The sequence below is a fragment of the Augochlora pura genome, chromosome 9, assembly GCF_028453695.1.
Source record: "Augochlora pura isolate Apur16 chromosome 9, APUR_v2.2.1, whole genome shotgun sequence".
Taxonomy (NCBI): Eukaryota; Metazoa; Arthropoda; class Insecta; order Hymenoptera; family Halictidae; genus Augochlora; species Augochlora pura.
The window spans coordinates 10404628-10429433 of NC_135780.1; the positions used below are offsets into that span (position 1 = coordinate 10404628).

At 44.1% G+C, this 24806-nt stretch overlaps 1 protein-coding gene across 3 annotated transcripts in view; it reads left to right on the forward strand.

The window, feature by feature from the left end:
* LOC144475061 (LIM/homeobox protein Lhx9-like) overlaps window positions 1–23365 on the forward strand; it is a 99045-nt gene extending 75680 nt beyond the window's left edge. For all 3 annotated transcript variants that reach the window (XM_078190605.1, XM_078190606.1, XM_078190607.1), the window contains exons 4-6: window positions 4639–5168; window positions 12432–12649; window positions 21309–23365. In XM_078190605.1, coding sequence (XP_078046731.1) covers window positions 4639–5168; window positions 12432–12649; window positions 21309–21524 — 964 coding nt within the window. In that variant the 3' untranslated portion in view covers window positions 21525–23365. The remainder of the gene's footprint in view (window positions 1–4638; window positions 5169–12431; window positions 12650–21308) is intronic.
* The last annotated feature ends 1441 nt before the right edge of the window (window positions 23366–24806 follow it).

Consider the following 24806-nt stretch of genomic DNA (forward strand, 5'->3'; position numbering starts at 1 on the left):
AAGACTGGGAATAAGATTAGGCAAAAATAAAGGCAAGAAGTCGTAGTGTAAGGTGTTAAAACTATTAACAAAACTTGACTATCTTAAAGCATAACATACTGTATAGCATAATGACCGTAATAAATAAAAAAACATGACAGTTCGTTCTATTTCTTCCGACAGTAATTCGCGAATTTACGAAAGGAAGAATTGGCATTATTTATAATTATCCGCAACAAGCTATTGTACCTAAATAATACAGTACTGTGTTTCCAACAGAATATCGAATATTTTAAGAAGAGAAAGCAAAATTGATCAACGCATTGGAAACGTTACATTGTTCTTTGCACATACCCCCATCGATCATAAAATTACGTCCGGCTCAAACGCTATTATCCCCTAATTATCGTGCCCACCTGATGAGTTACCATTACCCCGGCAACGCGTCGGGGAAGCGATTTAAAAATTTGTAAGGAAAACGGTGTTGTTCCCCTTGAAAGCGCGAAGGGGAATGAAAAGAGCGAGCCGGGTATGTTCGACGTTAATTAAAACCAGGAACGTGGGAGGGTGGGGGAGGCGGGCGTCGGTTCCGAATTTTTTATTCGGCCGCGCGGAATTAATATTTTCTCGTTACGAATTGTATTTCGAAATCGAAATTCACCCGGACGGCTGAATGGGTTCGTTATTCGATCCCGAAACAACGAGGCTCGTTATGTTACGGGCTTCTGCTTTTCCGTTCCGCGGGTATCAGATCATTATTCTCCATTTTCTCCCGTTTTCCGATTGCCTGAGACCGTTGGCCGAGCCGCGCCGCGCGGCCGCCGCGGCGCACGATGTCGTGTGGCCACATCCTCCTTTTGTTTTCCCGTACTTCACCATTCACCGCGTCGATATCTGGCCATCTCTTAAAAATCATTGTCTTGCGATAACCGAGCGACGTGATTTACCGGGATCGAGGCGGGGAAAAACTTCTCCGCCGTACCGATGGAACTTTCCCTATTCAGGAAAATCTTTGATGAACGTAAATCTTGCACTCCGCGGATCGATCTTAACACTTTACCGATCGGTGGCCTGCAAATCGGTGGCCTGTAAATTGTTTACCAAGAACGGAAGCTTGGAAATCGGTTGTCGTGGCTACCAGTAATTTGGCTGTAACTAATTTGAATTTTCTGTAACTAATATTAGGTAAAATGTATTAAATAATGGTAATTAAAATGAATTAAATAATAGTCTTGAAAGTCGATTAAATAATAGTATTTAAAGTGAATTAAATAATATTCATGAAAATCAATTGAATAGCAGCGAGTAAAATTAATCAAATAACAACAAGCAAAATCACTTAAATAACAATAATTAAAATTAATTAAATAACAGCAAGTGAAATCACTTAATCAACAGTAATTAAAATCGATTAAATATCAGCAAGTATAATCACTTAAAAAGCAGCAAGCAAACATAATCAAACACGATCCAAGACTCAGTAACCAATCGTTCTCTCGAATTCCCTAAAACCACAATTAACCCTTTGCACTGGGAGCCATTTCAACTGTAAATTTGAAATAATTTTTCTGATTCGTGGTATTTCCATTCTATTTAACAAAATAAATTTGTATGCATACAAAATTTATTCTCGACACTCCTACCAACAGTTTTACTACTTGACAATTTTCTAAATCTAAAGCTTATTGTTGCAAAAATTATTTTGGAATGGAATAGAATAATTTTTGTGCTGCCTTAGAGTCACCACCCGAGTGCAAAGGGTTAAATTCTTGAAAGTTTCGCAACCATTTCGCGATCCACTTTTATTACAAACTTGTTCACATCCCACTCGTAAAGAATTCTATATCTGGTAGCTCGAGAATAGCCGTACAAGTAGGAACGATGCAGTTGTATCTCGCTGTAAAGATGGCGACCGGGCGTCGCATCGACGGCGATTCTTGGGAAGGGTGTAATCCGAGGTAGAGAGAGAAAGAGAGAGAGAGGTTCGCGAACAGAAGCCGTTTGCCCGAAAACTGGTGCGTGTTGGGAGCGTGGCCGAGGATCGTCGTATAAAATCCAAATACGTGGCACGGGATGCCACAGGTTTCGCCGGGGACTGGATCCGGCGCGATGCGGCATCAGGGTTATAAGATCGGCCACGTCTCTATCTAGGTTCTTTAGTACGGCTGCGAGGGGACGCAATATATTTGGGTGGTGGAGAGCGAGATAGGTGGTTAGGTAGGTAGCCGTGGTGGATGTCGGGTAGATAGCCGACCGGCTTCGGTAATGGAGACTGCAGGGTGCCGCTAATGCAGTAGCGATGTCACGATGCCCGTTGCATCGGTATATTCCTTCCCTTTCCGGCCTTTTGCTCCACCGCGGTTTACCATACGCGTCCCTTCTTGCCTTCGCGATATCACCGGACCTCTACGTGTCCCGCCGGCCCTCTCCTCTCTCTACCTCCCTCTCACTCTCTCTCTCTCTCTCTCTCTCTCTCTACATATACTCTCTTTCTCTCTATACTCTCCAAGTTCCCCGTGTGTTCGGCTCCGCGGAGATCTCCCGGTCCGTCGTTCTTTATCTGCGGCCTTCTTTTTCCCTCTTCCGCGCTGGCGCTCTCTCTCACTCTCTCTCTCTTAACGGAACCCTATCGCCGCGGACACACGGCAGATATCCGGGGGCCGATGGGAAACATTCTGCCGCGCCGATGTGTTTGTATCGTTTAAACCGAACGGAAAAATGGTCGCCGCCTGCGTCCCGCAGTTACGATAATTTCTTGGTCATTTTTGTTATGCCGCGGCGGCGGCCGCCCCCTTCTCCGCCACCCCCCGGCGACGTTGCTCGATTTCTTGCCGCGTTAATTGGCCCCGCGACGGTGCACCGAAAAAATGCGCCCGCGCCCCCCTCTCCGGAGGAGAAGGCACGTTTTCAAACGGTTTTATGGGGATCCTGGGAATTTGAGGCACCGGCGTGCGCGCGCGCGCGCGCGTTCCGCCGGACACCGAATTTCTTGTGTTTTCACGAGCGTTTACGCCGGCTTACGGGAATCCTCGCGCAGCTGTGCGCGACAGCTCCCTGGAAACTGGTTATTTAAATTCCCCGGCTCGTAAGGCCGTTCTAACTACCGACTAAATAATAACAGCGTTTGAGAAAATGATACGCCACTGCGGTCGCGTTACGCGCCAATGCGTCGAGGGTGAGGCCGTGATATCTTACTGGACAGCTTGCTACCGTCTGTCTTAATTATCATTTCGAGCCTTCCTCCGTCATCGTTTTCATTGTCTAGCTGGCACGCGGCTATCTCGAATCGGGAGAGCATAGTACTACTGTGCCGTTGGCTTTGTATTATCCGCGAGAATTCAGAAACTGTGCGCGCAGTGTCTTGGGTCGCCGCGATTTTTATTGGAAAGTTGCTATATTTAAATCACATTAAATTACGGACTAATAGCTTTGATAGTCGATCAAGCGTGCGTTTATATACAGGGTGTTCTAGAACACTTGGGACTCGCTTTAGGAACAGATTTTACAGAATTGAAAAATAAGGAAACGGTCGCTTCGACCGCGGTAGGTTCAATTTTAATATAATTGTAAACTATTAACCCCCAGCCCTACAATACCGTGTCAGTCTCGTTATGAGAATTTGGAACATGGTCTACTAAATATGGATATTATTCAAGCGTGTTGAATCGAATAGAAATCTACCCTTCCATTGCCAATATCGAAGTAAAGATTAAACAGTGAATAATAAAATAAAGATCAAACAGTATATAATAAGATAGATATTAAACAGTAAATAGTGAGATAAATATTAACCCTTTGCACTCCGCGCCGTCATGGATGTTACCTACCAGCGCTTATGAACATTTATATTATTATATAGTATACGTTATATATGTATATAAATATATATATGTATATATAATATTATTATAATAATATTTGATTTATATGAATTTGTGATATACTAGAATTACGATGTCCCCTGAGCGGGGACAACGGAGTGCAAAGGGTTAAATAGTAAATAGTAAGATTGAGATCAAACAGTATATAGTAAGATAAATATTAAACAGCAAACAGTAAAATAAATATTAAATATTATATAGTATGATAAAGATCAAACAGTACATAATAAGATAAATATTAAACAGTAAATAGTAAGATAAATATTAAATAGTAAATATAAGTGACTTGTCATGCTTAGGAAGTTGTTAGTCACAAACAGTGGCAGAAATAGTATTTTAAAGAGTTAAATAAGTGTTGACCCTTCGCACTCGAGTGGTGACTCTAAGGCACCACTAAAAATTGTTTTGTCATGCCTCAAAATAATTTCTATATTATCATTGTTATCTGTGTCTAAAAAACTATTAAAACTGCAACTGCTCTGCGAGTCACACGACCCAATTTCGTATGAATAAATTGCAGTAAGTCATATAAAATGAAACTACTATAAATCATAGAAACTATGTTGGAATTTTAGGTAAAATGGCTTCGAGTGCAAAGGGTTGACTCGTGCTGAAAATTCATTAATTAGAAAGCCGTGCACTTTGTCCCGAATGTCCACAAGGACCATAACACCATGCGTAGATGTCTTTGGACAGCACAGATCGCGAAAATAAATTGCGCGGACGTTGCAATCCGGCTCCGAACATCTCATTAACCGCTGTACATTGTCTTTTCCAGGATGTTTGGCAGCATGAAGCGATGCGCCCGGTGCCAAGCGGCGATCCTCGCCTCGGAGCTCGTGATGCGAGCGAGAGAGCTCGTGTTCCACGTGCGGTGCTTCTCGTGCGCCGCCTGCGCGGTACCGCTGACCAAGGGCGACCATTTCGGGATGAGGGACGGCGCGGTGCTGTGTCGGCTGCACTACGAAATGGGCGCGGAGATGCACCCATCCCAGAGCCCCCCTGTCCCGGTCTATCCGCCGGGCCCCCACTACCCCGGCCAGCCGTTCCCCTCGCCGGAATTCCTTCACCATCACCACCACCACCCCGCCCATCCGCCGCATCCGCACCACTCGATGCACCCGCAGCACCCCCACAGCCACGTCAGCCCCGTGCCGCTTCAACCCTCGACGCCGTCCGTGCCCGACGCCGGCTCGCCGCCGAAAGTCCCGTACTTCAATGGCGCCGCGGTCGTGCCGCCGCCGAGGCAGAAGGGCAGGCCCAGGAAGAGGAAGCCGAAGGACCTCGAAGCTATGACCGCCAACATAGGTGAGCGACTTTAAGTATTTCGCGTTCAAATTGATTTCTTCGAGACATTTTAACCCTTTCGCTACGGCAGTCCGTTCCGCGGGAGTTGCGCCGCTGAACGAGTTAACGTGCCGCGCAGTGCGCATGATGCGCGTCGGCAGTCTTCGAGGTTCGCACTTACGTCTTTAACCCTTTCGCGCCGAGCGCCGCATATACGCGGCATCCACTCGACGGATATATCCGCCGTTCGGCTCTGCGAGTATCCACGTGGATTGTCGGATATATCCGTCGTTCGGAGCGAAAGGGTTAATGTCCTATGACATTTGCGGACTCGGCGTTGCTTGGCAGAATGTTTGCTGGCTAGACAGTTCGCTATCGGCGTTGTCAGGAGAATAAGTTACGCAAGGAGTGGGGGTAGGTGACGTCTGGCGCGTCTACCGCGTGAGGATTATATTTTTTAATTACGATCGAAGTGACGTGAAAGCTCCGGTAATGGAACAATTATTATTTATAGTAGTTAATATGCCAGACGTTGTCTTTATTTATTTGTAAAATAAATCATTTCATATACGATTCACTATATGGATACTAGTACTACACTATTCTATATACGGAACCGCTTGCAGGTAAAACGCATTTATATAACAGATGATTCTAATATTCGAGGATAATCGAGACTACTAATTTCATGCATTTATGACAAAGATGGGTTAATAAAATTTTCCATCTTCTATATATTATTATAACATTCGTCCATATATCTTAATAACTCGCTAAAAGTATTAAACAAAGAAATTTCTGTCTCGGTCCTGTCTATTGAAATTTAAGAAAAAGGGTTTCTATTTTGCATTAAAATTTGCAATATGGTAATAATAACAAAATAGGAACTTCGTAGTCTATATATATTAATAACTAGCTAAAAGTATTAAACAAAGAAATTTCTGTCTCGGTCCTGTCTATTCAAATTTAAGAAAAAGGGTTTCTATTTTGCATTAAAATTTGCAATGTGCTAATAAGAATAAAATAGGAACTTCGTAGTCTATATATATTAATAACTCGTTAAAAGTATTAAACAAAGTAATTTCTGTCTCGGTCCTGTCTATTCAAATTTAAGAAAAAGGGTTTCTATTTTGCATTAAAATTTGCAACGTGGTAATAAGAACAAAATAGGAACTTCGTAGTAGATCGTTGAAGTGATCCGAACACCGTAATTAAAAGCGCATCCCCGGAATGTTCAAACGCGACCGTGCAACGGGCGAGAGATTGAAATGCAGCCGGGGAATGAAATACGAAAACACGTATAAATTTCGGAACGCAGTCGGCTTGTTAAGAATATATCAAGCAATTAGTCGACTGTACAATTAGAAAGCATTGACTTGCAATCTCACCAATTTCGTATACGATTCCGCGGAGCGTAAAGTGGGCTATCCCCCGAGTAATAACACGAGTTAACGCAGCGTTCGGTGTTTTCAGTAGTCGGTGAACGCGTTGCCGGGCCGCGTATCTCGCTTATAATTAAGAAGCACGGCGAAACATTGTTTCTGTCAAAGTACAGTTAAGCCTGGGTATATCGTTCGCGCCGGCGCTCTTCGCATTGGCATTTAATTGATGATGTTACGGCGGCTTGAACGCTCAAATCTTATTCGTTTCAATTAGCATTTAGATAAGCCACTGGCATTATACGTGTAGCATTGTATATCCGATTTATACGGCGATCCCTTTTCCGAGTTACGCCGCTCGAATGATTTCCAGCGATTTCCGCGCGATGCTCGCGGTTTAACGCGTTCGAATAGTTCGCCGCCGATTTATGGACTTAGGGAGAATCGAAAATGATCAGCAACGTCTCGAAGTTTCGCTGAACGTAATTTCAGAAGCGGCCGACACGACGCATCGTCGATGTTGCCGCTCTCGAGACCAAGCATCCGTCCGATCGTTTAAATTAGCTGCCGGCAAATTACGATTCACATCGGACGTTCGTTAATCTTCTGTGTCGAGAGTTCACCTGGCTTACGGTTTCGTGTTCTGTAAAATCCTTCCGGACCTCCGCGATCGTGTTGCAATTTAAGGTACAGAAGAACTCGTTACTTTATGTACGGGTAATTGGTTGCTTTTTATTTATTTTACTTATTTATTGTACGGACGGTGGCCCATTAGTTCGGTTCTGATAGAGAACAAGGTTGAGAAGGAGAGGAAGAAATACGAGTATAAAAGTTGATCTTCGCCTCAAAGTAAAAGGATACAGTGGTGTGCATATTTATAGACTCCAAGCAATTTCTACATTGTTATCGATATCTGAACGAGAATTTAATCCCTTGCACTATAATAACGAGTCAGACTCGTGGATAGAAATTCCACTGAATATTCTTCTAAATATGATTATTATTAATTTCTTCTACATCGAAATAAAAATTAATTCTTTTGTCGTCAAAGTTCAGAAAGAAAAGTAGACAAAGACGATGAGAGAAATAAAAATTGTCTGTTCCTATTACGGAAAATATTAAGAATAAATAAATGATAATCAACGCAGTGAGAAATGAATCATAGTGCAAGGGGTTAATAAAATATACCATATTTGTATTCTTCTGTTACATCTAATATAGAAATATACAAGTATGATATTTCGTTAAATATTATTTTTAATCCCTTGCTCTATAATTTCTGTTATAGCTATATCGATTAGCACCGCCCCTTGTTCTTAACAATTTTCTTAAAAGAACGATAGAATTTTTATTTATTGTACAGTCTCCTCTACATTCATTCCTAGATTTTAGTAACAGATGAATAAAATTTTATTTCAATTTACAAGATATATATAAAATTCGTATTTACTAGATTACGCATAAAATTTTCGTCACGAGTCTGTCACGTTGTTATAAAGCAAGAGGTTAGGATATATTTAACCCTTTTTGTGCCGAACGACGATATATCGTTCGCAACGCTTGCGAAAAGTGCCAGCGACGATATAACATTGCGCATCCAATGGCGTCTTACAATTTATATTGCGAGAGAACTCTGTCGCAAAATAATTATATGTATAAATTATTTATAAAACTCCTCTGTTTTTTCTATAATACGTTGTTTCTTGAATTATATAAATATCATTCTTAGTTTGATATTTATAAATCCTTCATAAATTCTTTATAAACAATTTTGGTAAATTCGTCTAATTCGTCCGGTTATGTTCGCCCGGCACTAAAAGGGTTAATACCAACTAACCGAAGCATATATATATTTCTCGATATTTAAAGCAAAAAGGCGACTACATTTTCGTAGTAAAAATAAATCATAATAAAACCGCCGATTTTTCTTTCGCTGACACAATAAAAAAATGGCGTTCCCTCGGGACTGTCTCCGCTATCCGAACCGCAGGTCGGCGATTTTCATTATTCCGTGTCGCCGGTTGTCCGGGCGATGGCAATCACGTCGTGTACGGGGTCCGCACGGTGGAATTTTCGTGCGGGGGCCCCGCGTCCGCAGCGTGTTCTCTCTCGGGGTCTCGCGACGTGCAGCACGCGGTCAGATCGCACGTAGCCAGAGGCCGTGGCGCGCGGGCTCTCCGCTCCGGCTCGGCTCCGGCTCGGCTCCGGCTCGGCCCCGGTCGCGGCGTGTCCCGGATACACGGATCCGACTCCGCCCGGCGTGATTTACGGGCGCGCGTGGGCGCGCGGTGTTTGCCACCGAACCCTGATAAAATTTGTCGCCGCGACATAAATTCACGAATCCAATCCCGAGCGAAGCGTGTACGTGTCGCGCGCCGAATCCGCTCCGCGCCCGGCTTCCACCCACGAGGCGGAGGACTTCATCTCGATTGTTGACCGACCGTGGGAACAAACGGATCGTCTCCGCGAGCCTCCACCTCGACAAGAGCCACCCGGCCTTCGACGTCCGGAGGACCAGTCCTCCCCCTCCTCCTCGTTCTCCTTCTCCTCTTCTTCTTCTTCGTCTCTCTTCCGACTTCTTTTTCCTCGATTTTCATCGCCGCCAAACCAGAAACAGACGGAAAAAAATATGTGAGAGGACCACGAATGATACCCATGGGGCCCCTCTCGGCCCGCCGATGACTGGGAGTCGCGTTCTCTATTTGGTCCCTGGCCGATGAGGCGCGAAAATTTATCGTCGGAAATAAAATAATTTGGTTGGGGGACGATGCGTCGATTGGGCCTTTTTTTCTGGCAAGGTCACCTGGTCCCACTCTCTCTCTCTCTCTCTCTTTCTCTCTTTTACGCTATCTCTCTCGTTTGCTCGCTCGCTCGCTAGGGACATCAACGTTTTATCATCTTTAACCTTTTTTGCTCGCGCTCGTCGATTTTGCCGGGCGAGCACCGGGGCTGCGGACCCGTTCCTGAATGAGACGTCGCGCGGCTTTTATTGGAAATCCGAGATTAGGGGTTGGGAAACGTGTAAAGTCCTCCGCGGAGACGTTTCAATTCCGAGGGAGAATGATAGCGGTGTAAAACTGCTGTTATTAGATACCTTCGGAAATATTATTCGGCCGCCTGCGTTTCTATGGCGAGCCGTGGATTTTCACGCTCCGCCTTGCCTAGTCGCTTCTTTGTTCGAATTCGCCTAATCTTGTATCGAAGACGCGGATCGTATAGCTCTGTGGCGGTGAAAGATATTGAGTTTTATTACGATAAAAGACCCTAATCGTACAAAAATGCGGATAAGTTCTATTAACCCTTTCGATTCGAGTGGTGACTCTAAGGCACCATTTAAAATTATTACAGCACGTTTCAAGATAATGAGTTTCATGAAAAATTAGATCTCAGAAATTATTAAAAGTATAACTGTTGTTGCATCACTTGCAAGATTCAATTTGTCATATATTTGTCATATAAAATGGAAATGATATATGTCAGAAAAGTTATTTTAGGATTACAGTTAAAATGGCTTCGAGTGCAAAGGGTTAATTGTTTATATGATATAATATAACTAGATACGGTGGTTTAAAACATGGTATAGTCAATATAGATGTTGCTCTTGAGATTTTTAAATAAAATTCTACACTTTTAGTATGACAATTTTTAATGATGACTTATAAGCACTGTTCAATTGCAAAGTTCAATTGCAATTTGAACCTCGATTATCCGAATACAAAATTGATCATTCAATTCCCTTTATTTTCTATAAAATTATTGACACAATAGGAGGTGAAGTTTCCTAATAAAAAACATGCATAAATCAAGGAATCTACGAAATCGTATCGCAAAGATAAGCAACCTTTAACCCTTTACCTAATTCAACGAGTCCGATTATCCTGTCAAATACGAATCTTATTCCATTCTTTCAAGCCAAAAGAATAAAATGAAATATAATTATCTATATATTATATAGAATAAAATTCGGTCCTCTTGTGATCAATATTTAATCATTCCAGTAAATTTAGACACATATAATACAAATATACATTTTTTTTTTAATAATACAATCGCAAAGCAAGCTAGGCAAAAAGTAGTACGACAAAGGGTTAAATAAACAGTCTCCATAACGGACTCTAAAATTTCCAAACGACAAGTTTCCATCGAAGCAGATAATCCTGCGAAAGAGTTAGCCTAATTTGCAACACGGTGAATTCGGAGCGAAGACATCCGCGACGCGTTCCAAAGTCCGAACGAATTGGAGCGCGTTCGCGTCGTTGGATCCGTGGATCGGACAGAATCGGGATAAATTCGAAAGGACGCGTCGCGGGCTCGAGGATCGGCCGGCTAGATGAGAAACCGTTTGGCAGGCTCGTTTAGACTAGTTTCCGTGCTGGCAGCAGATCCGGCCGCGATACCGCGGCGATCGCGATCTTATCGATCCGCGCTCGGATTCATCGCTGTAGCCCCACCGGTGCGCGCTGGCGTTCTCTCGATCGTCGAACGACTGTCAAGCGCCGGTTTATCGTCCGGGACGACCGGGGGTGACCGGGGACAAGATACGTATACCGGAATGAGGTATCGTGCCTGCAAACTATTTGCTGCATAGAGTTGTAATTGGCTTGTGTATCCACCGGTCTTTCGCATACGCTATCACCCTTCTTGTTTGCACTCGGGGAGCTAATGAGCTGTGATACACATCAAACACCGCTAGAGTCGCGGGGCCCCGGCCGCTGAACGCCGTTGAACGCCGCTTCCGACGGTTCGTCGCCGCTACGCTCGCGGACCCCGGCTTTCGATCCTTTCCTTCGATCGCTTGATCCGAGATCCCAGACGCGATTGTACTTTACGCTACCAAATATCCGATCGCGCGACTGCGTTTTTCTTGGCGGAAAAAGAGGAAAGCCGATTCGAGATCGATGGTGGAACTGTTTTCGCATAGTTCTTCAGGTCGTGGCGATTTTGATCTAATCTCAGCGTACGTTGCAACGATATTGTTTAAAATTATTCTAAACGACTTGAACTTTTTTCGTAAATATTAGGGTTACTACTTTAGTATATGATTATTAAAATTGAATATCTCGCAACAAGACTACAAATATATATACATAGAAAAAATGTTGTGTCTGGCTCGAAGATAATTTGTACATTCAAAAATTTAATTACATTTAAAAAAGCTTTTTAACATCGTCGAATCAGTCCAAATGACTGGTTTCCGAACTCTTTCTGAAATTCTTGATATTATCAAACTATTTCTAGAAGAATTGATTAAAGTATATATTATAATATAGATAACAGAGAGCCCAAATAAATATCTAATCTTGCCATTATTATAATACAATAAACGTTAGAGCCCGATGCTCGCGCATTTAATTTTACCGAAACGAACAAGACAACAGTAAATAAATCCCCGCCGTGAACAGCGGATAAAACGATAAATAAATACTATGCGGACAAAATAATAACAACAAAGTCCGGTTTGAAACGTAATAAAATCGAAGGAAGCATACAATGTAGAAAGAAAGGGAAACGGAAGGGACCCGGTCCGCGGCACCCCTAATTGCGAAACGGAATAAAATATGCGGTCGGCTGACAGAGGGAGGGCGAGGGGATGGGAGGGGAGGACCGTCGATTTAAGTAGCCACGGGAACAATGGATTTCCCGAATATCGACGTGACGGTCACCGGAAAGACGAGCAGAGCCGCCCCTGGCCGCGCATAAATCTAAACTGGTCCGCAACCCCGTTCGCGTCCGCCCGTGGCCGTCTCGCGGGGCCCGTGGCCGCCGGAAAAAGATCCCCCGGGCTGATATACGCATGCCCCGATACCGTGGCGCGGCCACGGCGAAAAAAATAGCCGGGCGACGCGCCGGTGTGTGTGTGTTTTAATTAAGACGCATAATCCGGATGTTGGGATTTATGTTGCAGATTTAAACGCGGACTACATAGATATGCCCTTCGGCAGAGGGGGGCCGGCGACTCCCGGCATACCTGGCTCGAACAGCAGAACAAAACGAATGAGAACGAGTTTCAAGCATCACCAGTTAAGGACGATGAAGAGTTACTTCGCGATCAATCACAATCCGGACGCGAAGGATCTCAAGCAACTTTCCCAGAAAACTGGCTTGCCAAAAAGGGTGCTGCAGGTAAGCCTCCGCGAGGATTCTCCTCTATTCGCTTCTCTGCCATTCTCCTCTCTCTCTCTCTCTCTCTTATGTTTGCTGATCTTCTGTCTCTTTTGCTCTTTTCTCTTCTGTTCTCTGCGCTCTCTGCTCTCTCTCTCTTTTCCTCTGTTCTCTGCGCTCTCTGCTCTTTCTTTTCTCTTCTGTTCTCTGCGCTCTCTGCTCTCTCCCTCTCTTCTATTCTGTTCTCTGCGCTCTTTGCTCTCTTCTCCTTCGTTCTCTGTGCTCTCTGCTCTTTCTCTTCTCCTCTGTTCTCTGCTCTCTTCTCCTATGTTCTGTTGTCTCTTTTCTCTTCTGTTCTCTGCTCTCTTGACTCTTTCCTCCTCTGATCTCTTCTCTGCCTTCTCCTCTATTCTTCTCTCTCTTCTCTTCTGTTTTCTGCTCTGTCTTCTCCTCTGATCTCTTCTCTGTCTTCTACTCTATTCTTCTCTCTCTTCTCCTCTGATCTCTTCTCTGTCTTCTCCTCTATTCTTTTCTCTCTCTTCTCCTCTGATCTCTTCGCTGTCTTCTCCTCTATTCTCTTCTCTCTCTTCTGTTTTCTGCTCTGTCTTCTCCCCCGTTCTCTTCTCTCTCTTCTCGCCCCTTCTCTCTCTCTCTCTCTCTCTCTCTCTCTCTCCGGCCTGTTATCGTTAGTCCCGGAGGCCCCGTCCGCGTAACGGCGGCTCTCCCCAGTAAATTGACAATCTCCTTTTTGATCGGGACTCCTGTCCGGCGCTGTTCCTCACATGCCGGCGAAACAACCGATCCTGCTATCGTTTACTCGCGGTCCAATTTGTTTTCGCCCGACATGCTAGCGGAGAGCTTTCCTCTCGGTAAATCCTCCGATCCCCACCGATCCCCACCACACCCCACCGCGGGAGGAATCTTTGTTTGGTAGCCGTTCCACCTTCACCTCTTCATCTTCTTCGTTCGCTCTTCTCTTTTACGGTCGCCTCTTATAATTGTCAAACGAACAAATACGGCGTCTCGTTACGCTATACCACCGCGTCCCTTTTGCCCGCATTCGTCGCGAATTGTCCGCAAATTGCTAATGACTTCGCCGGTTTTGGCCAGCTGCAATACGTTCGCGTCCAGTTCACGTACAAGAATCGGTTTTGCTGGACTCGGACTAATTGAAAGAGTTTTCGGGACGACGTGGATCGGTTAAATTACGTTTAGAATTGACGAACGGTGGTTGCGAGTTTCATCTTGACGTTTCTGAGATTTGTTTCGCGATGGAGATTCGATCGCGCGGTGTACGATGTGTTTTATTCTTATTAAATATTATTCTGTTTGAGTGAAATATTATTCTGTTCGCATCGGATATTATTTAATTCGCATTACATGTTACGTTTAAATATTATCAAGTATTATTTTATAAGCCTCAGATTTTATTTTATTAAAAAATATTCAGTCACTCGTGGCTTGAAGCTTCGGAACAATTTGTAAATTCAATACGATTCCATTTAGAATCGACGAGTGGTGGCCTCCATCTTGATTTTGTTGAGATTTATATTGCAAAAGAAAATCCATCGTGCGGTGTACGATGTATTTTATTCGAGCCAAATATTATTCTGTTCGTGTCAAATATTATTCAATATTATTTTGTACGCCCCAAATTTTATTTTATTTGTAAAAAATATTCAGTAATCCGTGGCTTCAATTCAAAGCTTCGAAACAATTTATAAATTAAATACACAGTCTCGTTTTCTAAAAGAAACACAAAATCGATTAGTATAATAAAAGTTAGCGCCTCCTTTCCACCCGTCAAATAATAATCGATTCGCTAAAACCGAATCCGGCGAACGCGCTAAAATTCGAATAAGACTCGCGGAAATTCCAGCGAGATACATATTCCGTTTGCCGCGGGTCCGTCTCGTAAAGCCAATAAAACATCGTATCCCGGGTGTTTGTGAAGGGACATCGCCGCGCGCCGTGCGTCAACGGGGCCGTCTAGCCTCGTAATTAAAGCGAAATTTACAGGGTCGGTTCGCGGGAAAAATATAAATTCGCGGCGGCCGGCCTCCTCCAATTAGTGAGCGGCGTCAATGACGCATGACGACGCCCTTCATAGACGCTAAAAGTATCCGAGTTAGAGGGATCTTTTTGGACTGCAACGGCGTCGTCGTCCTCTTCGCCGTCTTCGTCGTCGTCGTCGTCGTTTCGGACAGATTGTATCGTTGGGGGCCGCTTCGTGTTGTTCGATTCCGTTGGTGCTCACGGAATTTATGCGAGAGAGAGAGAGAGAGAGAGAGAGAGCTCCGCGTTACACGTTTATTTCTGCGGCCGTTTCGCCGCCACGCCGCGCCGCGCCGCGACGTCGTTCGCCGGCTTGGTGGGAGGTTAAAGATAGCAAGAGATTGTTAGTACGCGAAAAGCTCCGGGAAAATTCTTATCTTCGCCCGTCAGAGATCCCGGGCGGACGTCTATCCGCTGTCTCGATTCCACCGGCGAGATAAATGGCTCCGGCCAGATAAATATGGCAGTCTCGCCCCGCCAGCGAACTCGTTTTCCAAAGAAACTTCGTCGACTTCGGCCGAGATTGTACAACTTTTACTCTCGGCCGGCGGGACTTCTTGCTCATTTGCTCGTGCCCCGATTTTTCCGCCGGCGGGAAGGATACGGGAAGACGCGTTTAGACGCGGCTGCCTTATTAGACGAAAATAATCGATCGACGCTCGTACGGCGGTCAGAACGCGTACACGAGCGACTCGTTTATTCCTTTCCGCTTCGCAGTCGTTCGCGTTGTACGCGTCGAAAGTAACATGACTTTTAGGATCTCCTTTTGGGAAAACTGTGCGAGCCGTGGTCCTTTCGAGTCCCGTAAAATACGCGCTATGGCGTCCGTCGCATGATCGGGCGTCGCGGTTTGTAGCATATTAGCACGACCCGTGGCTGTACGATTGTGAATTTCACTTATTTTCGTTTGATTTTATTCATTTATTCAGAGAGAAGCAGCCTGTCTTCTTATATATCACGTGCCTTAAAATAAAATACAATCGACAAAAGACTCAGAGAAATAAAGTAGATTAAAACACGATAAATTGAACTCAAAGAAAATAGAATAGAATAATACACGTAATTTAAACTCAGACAAAATGGAATAGAATAAACACGATAAATTAAACTCGAAGAAAATATAATAGAATGTAACACGATAAATTGAACTCAAAGAAAATATAATAGAATAATAAACGATAAATTAAACTCAAAGAAAATGAAATAGAACAAAACACGATAAACTAAAATCAAAGAAAATATGATAGAATGAAACACGATAAATTAAACTCAAAGACAAGGAAATAGAATAAAACACGATAAATTGAACTCAAAGAAAATATAATAGAATAATAAACGATAAATTAAACTCAAAGAAAATGAAATAGAATAACACACGATTAATTAAACTCAAAGAAAATGAAATAGAATAATAAACGACAAATTAAACTCAAAGAAAATATAATAGAATAATAAACGACAAATCAAACTCAAAGAAAATATAATATAATAATAAACGACAAATTAAAATAGAATAGAATAAAGCACGATAAATTAAAGTCAGACGAAATAGAATAGAATAAAACACTATAAATAAAACTCATCGAAAATAGAATAGACTAAAGCACGTGAATTAAACTGAAACAAAATATAATAGAATAAAATAAGACACGGTGAATGAAATTCAAACGGAATAGCATAATTTACGGTATGGTAATTGACTTACTTGCGGTAAGAAAATTCAAGTTTCCCGACCGGTTGGCCGAGTCGCGCGTGGATCAAAGCCAAAGCCGGAATCCCGAAAAAGTGTTCTACATTCCCGGATTATTTTTACCGTGAAACCACCGCGTCGCATCAATTACCCTAGCCCTCAAGGAAGCGGGCAAACAAGCCGGGCCGAGGGGAAGGATCCCGGGCAAAAATCCTCGTTAAAGCACGCAAGAAACTCCTCGTCAATTTCTCAATTCCCTTTTACCAAGATTTCCCTCTGCAGGAAACGCGGCGCTCTCGAAACTCCGGCTACTCCGGTACGAAAATAAAACGAAACGTATTGGTAGAAAGTCTCGAGGATGCTCTGTCTCTCCCTCTCTTCTCGCCGTCTCTCTCTCTCTCTCTCTCTCTCCCTCTTTTTCTTTCTTTCTTCGGTGTACCTATCGCTCGGCAAAGAAAGAACGCTCGAAGGGGGGTAGACCGCTTTCCAGGGCCGGGTAAAAAAGGCGCAGAGAAAAGTCGCGCGGCTCGGAAGATGGATAGCCGGTGGGTTCGATCGTTTTTCTGCGCTCTTTTTTCTCGGTTTTCGCTGCCGCGCGCCCGCGGCGGCTCTCCTATAAAAATATTCACGTGCGGTCGAAACGCGCGCGCGCTCTCCGCGCTGCTTCTCGAGCGCTGCGCGGCGCGCACGCTTCTCTCCCAATTAGTGCGTGCTGCTGCGGCGCGTTGAGGTAAAAGAACCGCATGGGCCGCGTGATATTTCCGTCGACGAGCCTCTGTGGCCTTTCTCCGTAATTATGGCCCTCCGTCAATCCGCCGCTACTCAAAATCCCCGCGGCCCCGGGGGCCGCGCCGGAACTTTTGTCGTAACGAGCTACGCCGGGCCGCGTCGCGCTGCCCTCGTTAACCCACTACCGTTAAATTACACGGGCCGAAATCTATCCGGGCCGTGAACGGATCCCGAATACCGGCGATCGATCCCCGCGGAATCCGATGATCGCGAACGACCGGTCCAGCCTCCCCGCAAATCACCGGGTATGGTCGCCTAATCTTCCAGGCTTCTGGGCTTTTTAGGGCACGCCCGCCATTATCGCCGGCCAACTTCCGCTCGCCGCGCACGGTAGCAACTTTTTATGCCGAATTAATCTCCGATGTTTCGTGACTCTCGCCTACATTCTTCCGACCCTTCGGGCTTTTCTTGGAGAAACCGTGGGCCGTGGGAGCCGCGGCGAACGGGCAATATTTGGACACTTTAAGAGAATTAGGGCGGAGTACTGTGTTTAGGTTTCGTATGAATTTCGACGCAAATATTCTTGAAATGAGATAGCAAAGATCTTTATTTAGTCTGCTGGGGCTTTAACACGTTCGTCGCCGACAATTGGACGCTAAAATCCCCACATAATTAAAGCAATTTAATTAATTAAAATAAAAGTAAAAAGTTTACATTTATCATAGGGGATGACGTTAGAACTCTTTCGCATTCAAAAAATCATAGTCGAATTCATTTTGCTCGAAAATATTGATATAAAAATAAATTTACAAAATTGGTCAGAAATTAATTTCACGCGGCGACGAACGTGTTAATCTATGTCTTGGTACACTGTTCTGCATAGATAATATTCTCTCTTTTCTCTTCTTATTTTCCTTTTGGCTAATTTAGTATATATTTCTGTCTATAGAATTGTAAATTAGCTTAAAATCTGTGTCTCTTTCGTGTAAATAGTTTCGTAAAAATATATTAATCTCCAAATATAGTATTATAAAAATATAAACTATTATTTATTATAACTATTCTTACATTAATTATATATACTATTAAAAGTCTATCTAATTAAATAAATTAAGGAAAAGTGATGTGTATTTGACTAGAACTTCTAAACGGCTCAGAATTTCTCAATTCATTCTGCAAAGAGAAATAATAATAATTATACACTGTGCGATTTAACTGAAGATATACTTTGTCGATATTCAGCTTTAATTGTCCACTAATACTGGAGAAGAATAAATTCTTTAAATAGTAAATGGATTATAGCTATTTTAATTTTCTCATGTAAAACAGGATTTGCAAAAAGACTTTTTAAACAGTAGTTACATATAGAAATACCATTTACTATTCGTAACTTATATATTACTAAATTATATATATATATTACTAAAATATCAAAAACAACTATTCGTAACTAGAATTTCAAAAAACAGTTCACCAATCAAATTTCGCGCTACACGAAAAGATTAACCCTTTGCACTCGTATGGTGACTCTGAGGCACCATTAAAAATTGTTACATTACACTCTAATATAATTTTGACGTCATTGAAGTCGTTCTTGCTTAAGAGACTGTTAAACGTGTAATTATTTTAAGACTTACAAGGATTAATTTGATATGCATAAAATGTACTTTGCATAATACTTTGTTATATAAAATGGCGATACTGTTGGTCAGAAAATATATTTCGGCTTCGAGTGCAAAGGGTTAAAACATTTCCAGTCGATTCGCTGTTTGAGAAATCGATTTCCCCGCAACCCCCTCTGCTCACTTGTCTCGTCACACCGCGTAGACCTCCTCGACTCCTCGCCGACCGAAAGAAAACAACCGGAGAAAATCGTTCCCCACGCTTTTTCGCGCGCACCCAGCAATTTTCCCGTAGCCGTCCGGCTCGCGCCGACAAAGGTATCCTGTCCGGCTCGAAAAGGCTCGGACGCCTATCGAAGAGGGCGGCGCGCGTCGTTACACCTGACGCCCGAAGAAGAGGAAGGAACACGGTTGCCACGGACAAAGAGCAGAGAGAGAGAGAGAGAGAGAGAGAGAGAGGCGCAGGGTCCGGTCCGCTTACGAAAAAGCTCTCTGCTCGCTCGCCCGGTTATATATCTTCATCGAGGGGGTTTGCTTAGGGGAGTCATTTAAATGCAGCCGCGCGCGCGTCAGCGGCCCGGCTAGGATAGCTACATCGTCCATACAATGCGACAATATATAATGCGACGACACACACTCGACTCTCCGGGCGGCGTCTCTCCCTCTCCCCCCCCCTCACTCTCTCTCTCTTTCTGTCCTTTCCACTGTCGCTGTTTCTCCCTTTACCCTCTGTGTCCCCGATAGATAAAAGACGGCCTCGATGCACGAGGATCCCCGCGTCGCCATTTTCAAGATAGTCTCCTCCCCCGCGGACTGAAAACCCGGAGAGACTTGCAGCCGACGGCACCGTGGGCCTCCCCTTCGCGGTCGAGGCGCGCACGAGTGTTTCTCTCCGGTCCTTCTCTCTCTCTCTCTCTCTCTCTCTCTTTCTCTCTCTCTGTCTCTCTGTGCACACGGCGCGCACAGGTGTGTGCGTACGGAGGCGTGTAGGTGGCCGTCTGTGAGTGCTAGAGGCTCTCTCACGTACTCGCGCGTCTCTACGTGCACACAGCGAGAGAAAGAGAAAGAGAGAGAGAGAGAGCGGCGACGAACGCAGCCGCGGCGAATGAGCGAGTATTCGTGCGTTTCGCGATCAATATCAAGCAAGATGGCGACCAAGAACCCTACGCCGCACCGAATACAATAGGCCGGATCTCTCTCTCTCTCTCTCTTACTCTGTCACTCTCCCTCTCTCTCCTCGCTCTTTCTATCGCTCTCTTCGCTCTTTCTATCGCTCTCCGCCTCCCCCGGGCAACCCGGCGACCCCTCGGCCTTTTCTCTTTCTCTATATCTTCTTTGGCTGATGCCGGCGCCATCGAGTCACCCGGCGACCGTCTACGCCGATCCCGCTGTCGAATCCGCGGCTGAACAACGTTTCGAGGAGCTTAGAGGGCGACGGAGGGAGGGCGAACCTTTGTGCTACGGTCGAGACGCGTTCCTCTCGGTTGACAGGGATGCGCGGTGTCTGCTAGGCAACGCGCGCGACCCGCGGCTCCTTTCTTCGGGGGGTTGCTGGTCGATTAGGGTCTTTGGGAGGGGCTTCTGTCCTTGTCGATCGCGGGAGTCGCGGCTCCATTTTGGCATTGGTTCTTTTTACAGCGAGCTCTTTTCCAATATTAGGTTAGATTTGTTTCCCTTCAGGTTTTATAAAATGTCCTTTACATTAATTACTGGCTTTTTATAATACTGTGTTGGCACGTCATGCAGACAAAATTACTATAGTCCTTCCATGATATTGTTACGAATATGGATCGATATCTTTTGATATCGAGATATCGAGAGTTCCTCGTGGCATCGTTGCTTGGTAAATATCTCCTGAGCAACGATTTAACAAGGACGACTCAGAGTTGCGAGAGACGTCGTGGTAAACGGTCGAATATTGAGTTCCCCCTTTCCCGAATAAAGAGTTCTGTTGTTATTAAAGTCGTGGCGTTATTATTCAACATGCCGCGATTGCGCTCACGTAACAATATTATAATTGAACATGGTCAAACCCTTTGAATTATAATATAGTGTCAGTCACGTTTGTGTATTAATATAGTTCAAATGTCGATGCCATTCACGTCTTTTAAATCGAAATACAATTTTTTTGCTTAATTCGAAACAAATTAGAGATTAAAATTAAGAATTTAAGCGTTGAAATATTAATTTATTGGTGGCGAAAAGATGCTAATCGACGCAGTTAGGGAAGAAATCTTAGCGCGAAGGATTATACCAAGTTGCCAATTAATTGCAAATTTATGAATCGCCATGAAAAATACGAAAAATTATAAATATTCCAAATTTATTAACTAGAGACTCGGCAGACTTTGATAAAATTATCTTAGACATTAAACGAAAGAAAAAAAGTGGTCATCGAAACGAAAGAAAAAAAGTGGTACTCTCAGAATTCTCACCTATTTGTAATAATATTCGTTTCATCTGCACGACAAATTATAAAAAATTTAATCTTCGCCAGAAGATTAAACAATGCTCTTCTATACTTTAGAACCTGGAGCAATCGTCCAGGAACGATCTAATCGGTGTAAAATTGTTCTGTTCGCAGGTCTGGTTCCAGAACGCTCGCGCAAAATGGCGGCGCATGGTGCTGAAGCAGGAGGGGAAGTCGGACAAGTGCGACAGCGGCGTGGACGGTGGTTCCCTGGGCGATCTCGAGCTCTACGGGAACAGCACCGGAAGCGGCGGACCGCCGATGAGTCCCCCGTTCATGCTGGGTGGACCCCACAGTCCCGCGTCCCTCGCCTCGCTGGACTGCGCGTGATCCCCGAAATCCCTTTTCCGGGCCAGGTCGATCGAACGATTCGCCACGAGGGACTCGTAAAAGGAATCGGACGCGTTTCCAAAATCGTCGACGATCCGTAATAGCATCGACACTTCCATGTCCCGACGCTGCGAACAATTTATTTCCTCGCTGCGAACAATTTATTCGCCGCTGCGAACAATTTGATTCGCCGCCGACGGAGGTGCTTCCTGGTGATCCAGGTTGGTTCGATCGACGAACAGATTTTCTAGGAAATAGGCTCTTTTTCTCCGAGATCCAGCGAATCGATGCTCAGAGTTGCCATTTTAATAAAAATGGACACTGCCAGGCTGAGGACACTTCAACCGAGACGATGCGTCGTGTTCGTACGCTGCTCGACGTCGATCCTTAACCGAAGTCCCCCCGCTGAAATTGATCCAATCTCGTTTATACAGCGAAAATTAATATTTATTCAGCTGCTTCGGACGTCTGTCGTCGCGGTTTCATTCGTTTGGTTCGTTCAAGGAATCCAGCCAATTCGGAGTTATTCTTTCGGCTCGGTGGAAGACCGGCGTTCCACAATCTCCTATCTATTAATTTCGCTATAGCGTCGGGATGATTGTGAATTTAAGCGCAGCCTTCGTGAACAAGGCTGTTTCGAGTCGGCAAGACGACTCGAATCGCATCGATCAGCTCGAGAGGCATCCGACCAGTCCTGGAAGCATCGGCAGATCGACCGGCGTCTCCCTCGAACGAGGACGGGAAAACGGATCGCGGACAAAATGGCGGATGTACCATAGCGGAGAGCCGATTAGTCGAAAGCATTAGAAAGCGTTGTATTTATTGTAATCCGGCACGGTGAATCGTCCGTTTCGTATTGTCGTTCAGTGCCGTCGTGACGACAGAACTCGACGGACAAGTGCGGAATCGCAGAAGATCGATCGATCGATCGATCGATGGATCGACGGGGTGACCGTTCCCCTCGATCGTGCGCGTTTGTAATTAGTTGTCGATGTCTATTTATTGGTTATAAGCGTTCTGAGGTAAGCCTAGTTTGGGTTACAAACTTTACCAGTGCTGTGTGAAAATCCAACGTTTCCGGGAGGAAATTATTATCATCATCGTTTCCGGAAATCATGGGAGCGGAGCGGAGGGGGCAATGTAATACCGACGCTAGTATTACGGCATTATAAATAATATATACGTATACATGTTAACGGATAATCGTTAGGCGAACTTGGGCGGGCGGTGGCCGTTGATTCCGGAACGCGAGCGGTTCGCGAATCGCGGTTCCCGTCGGCGCGGAAGTCATTGGAAATTCTTTTTTTTGTTAAACAATTCAAAGGAGCGTTCTGAAACGTTGGGTTTTAACGTCGATATAAATAATAAATATAAATACAAATATAAATAAAAAGTATAAATATATATATATATATAAATATAAATATATATATAAATATAAATATATATATAAATATAAATATATTATTTATAAATAAATGTCGGGCGCGCGAACGATGTGTAATTATAATTATTGCTCAAGGGAGAACAGGCGTGAACGACGACGACGCGATTGATAGCGGAGCGAGGCGGCACGGCGGTGATCGGACCCGCGCCCGATCGGCGATATCCTTGGCGTATTTGACGTAATTGTTGTAAATAAAGGACGTTCCTCGAGTTTCTTAAGGCACCGCTATAGGTTGTAGGGATTATAATTGCATTCGGTAGCGGTTCTGTTAGGCAAGGTAATAATGATGACGACGATTATTATTATTATCACTCCTATTATTACTATTCTTGTAACGAATGGAACGATTGTCTAATTTTACAAGATGATTTTTTCATTGAATATATTTTGACAATATACTCGCTGCCTCTGTCGACTTTTTATTTCTCGACCCTCGTTCGACCACCCCTTCATCCTTTATCCTCAACAATTTATTCTTAACGCAACGTACCATGTAAGAACAAACTTTTTTAATCGATCAATTTATTCATCTTTTGAACAGCTTTCTAAGAAAAAATATGCAGTTTTAATTATCATACAAGAAATTTTTATTTTTGAATTATTATTTGAATTTATATATATTTAATTTTATATTTAAGTACCATATATATAAGATTTAAATTATATACAGTGACAAACTAAGGTATTCTTAAACCTTTCAAAACGTAAGTACTGTTTTAAAAATGCCAAAACACAAGATATAATTTTTTCAATTGCATGCAGCAGCGAACTAAGGTATTCGTACACCTATTAAAACCGAAATAAGTGTTTCAAAAATATCAGAACACAAGATATAATTTTTTTTAATTACACACAGCAATGAACTAAGGTATTCGTACACCTTTTAAAATTTAATAAATGATTTAAAACGACAGAAAACAAGAGTTCTTGCAATTCAAAGTAAAAGAAAAATTCTAAATAAAATTATCCGAATCGTGACACGGTAAAATAATCCACCCAACCTATAAAAGTAATTCAATCAATTAAGTCCAACATAAAAACAATTTACTGCGATTGAGAAAGGGCGTGCACTATAGTTCGCCCTACGGTCCAAATTCGAGCGGATAAAAGCGAAGAATTGCCGGCAAGAAATGTTGCACCGTGTTGCTCGCGTGCAGGTCCGAAGGGTTCGCCCGCGCGAGCGTAATCGCCGCCTAGGAAATCTGTTAAAGGGGGAGGTAACGAGAGCGAGAGAGAGAGGGAAGAAGGATTGAAAAATAGTCGCCATCGAAGGTAAATGCTCGTGATGAGTGAAGGACGCGAGGCTGCCGGCAATTTAACGATCCCGTTACGCACACCTACGAGCGCGCCACGCATTCTCCCGAAGGGCGAGCATTAAAATTAAAATTATACGTCGCGCGCGGCCGACCCGAATCACGCAACGCCGGATCCGCGGGCGCAAATTATCTTTTAACAGACGAACACGGGAAAAGAAACTCCTCGTTAGCTTTCGCCCGCCCGGGCAGGGCCGTTTTTACGAGTGACTTGCTCTAACCGACGGATCGCCGACTTAATTGCATCACGGTATCGGCCGCAGAAATTCAAACACTTCGCGCTCCCCGGCGCCGTTCTTTCGCCGCCCCCGCACGGACTCGCTGAAAGCTGCTTCGCGTCGTTCTGCTAAAATAACCAGACCGCGCTCCGATTAGCGGCGATTTTTATTCCGTCGAGTATAGATGTGCAACCCCCTCTGGTAATAAGTTACCGCGGTCGCGTAAGTGTGGAACTTAATTAATTCACTATTGTAAATTGATTATCCTTCGCGATTAAAGAGAATTAAGAAGTGAGAATTAAGG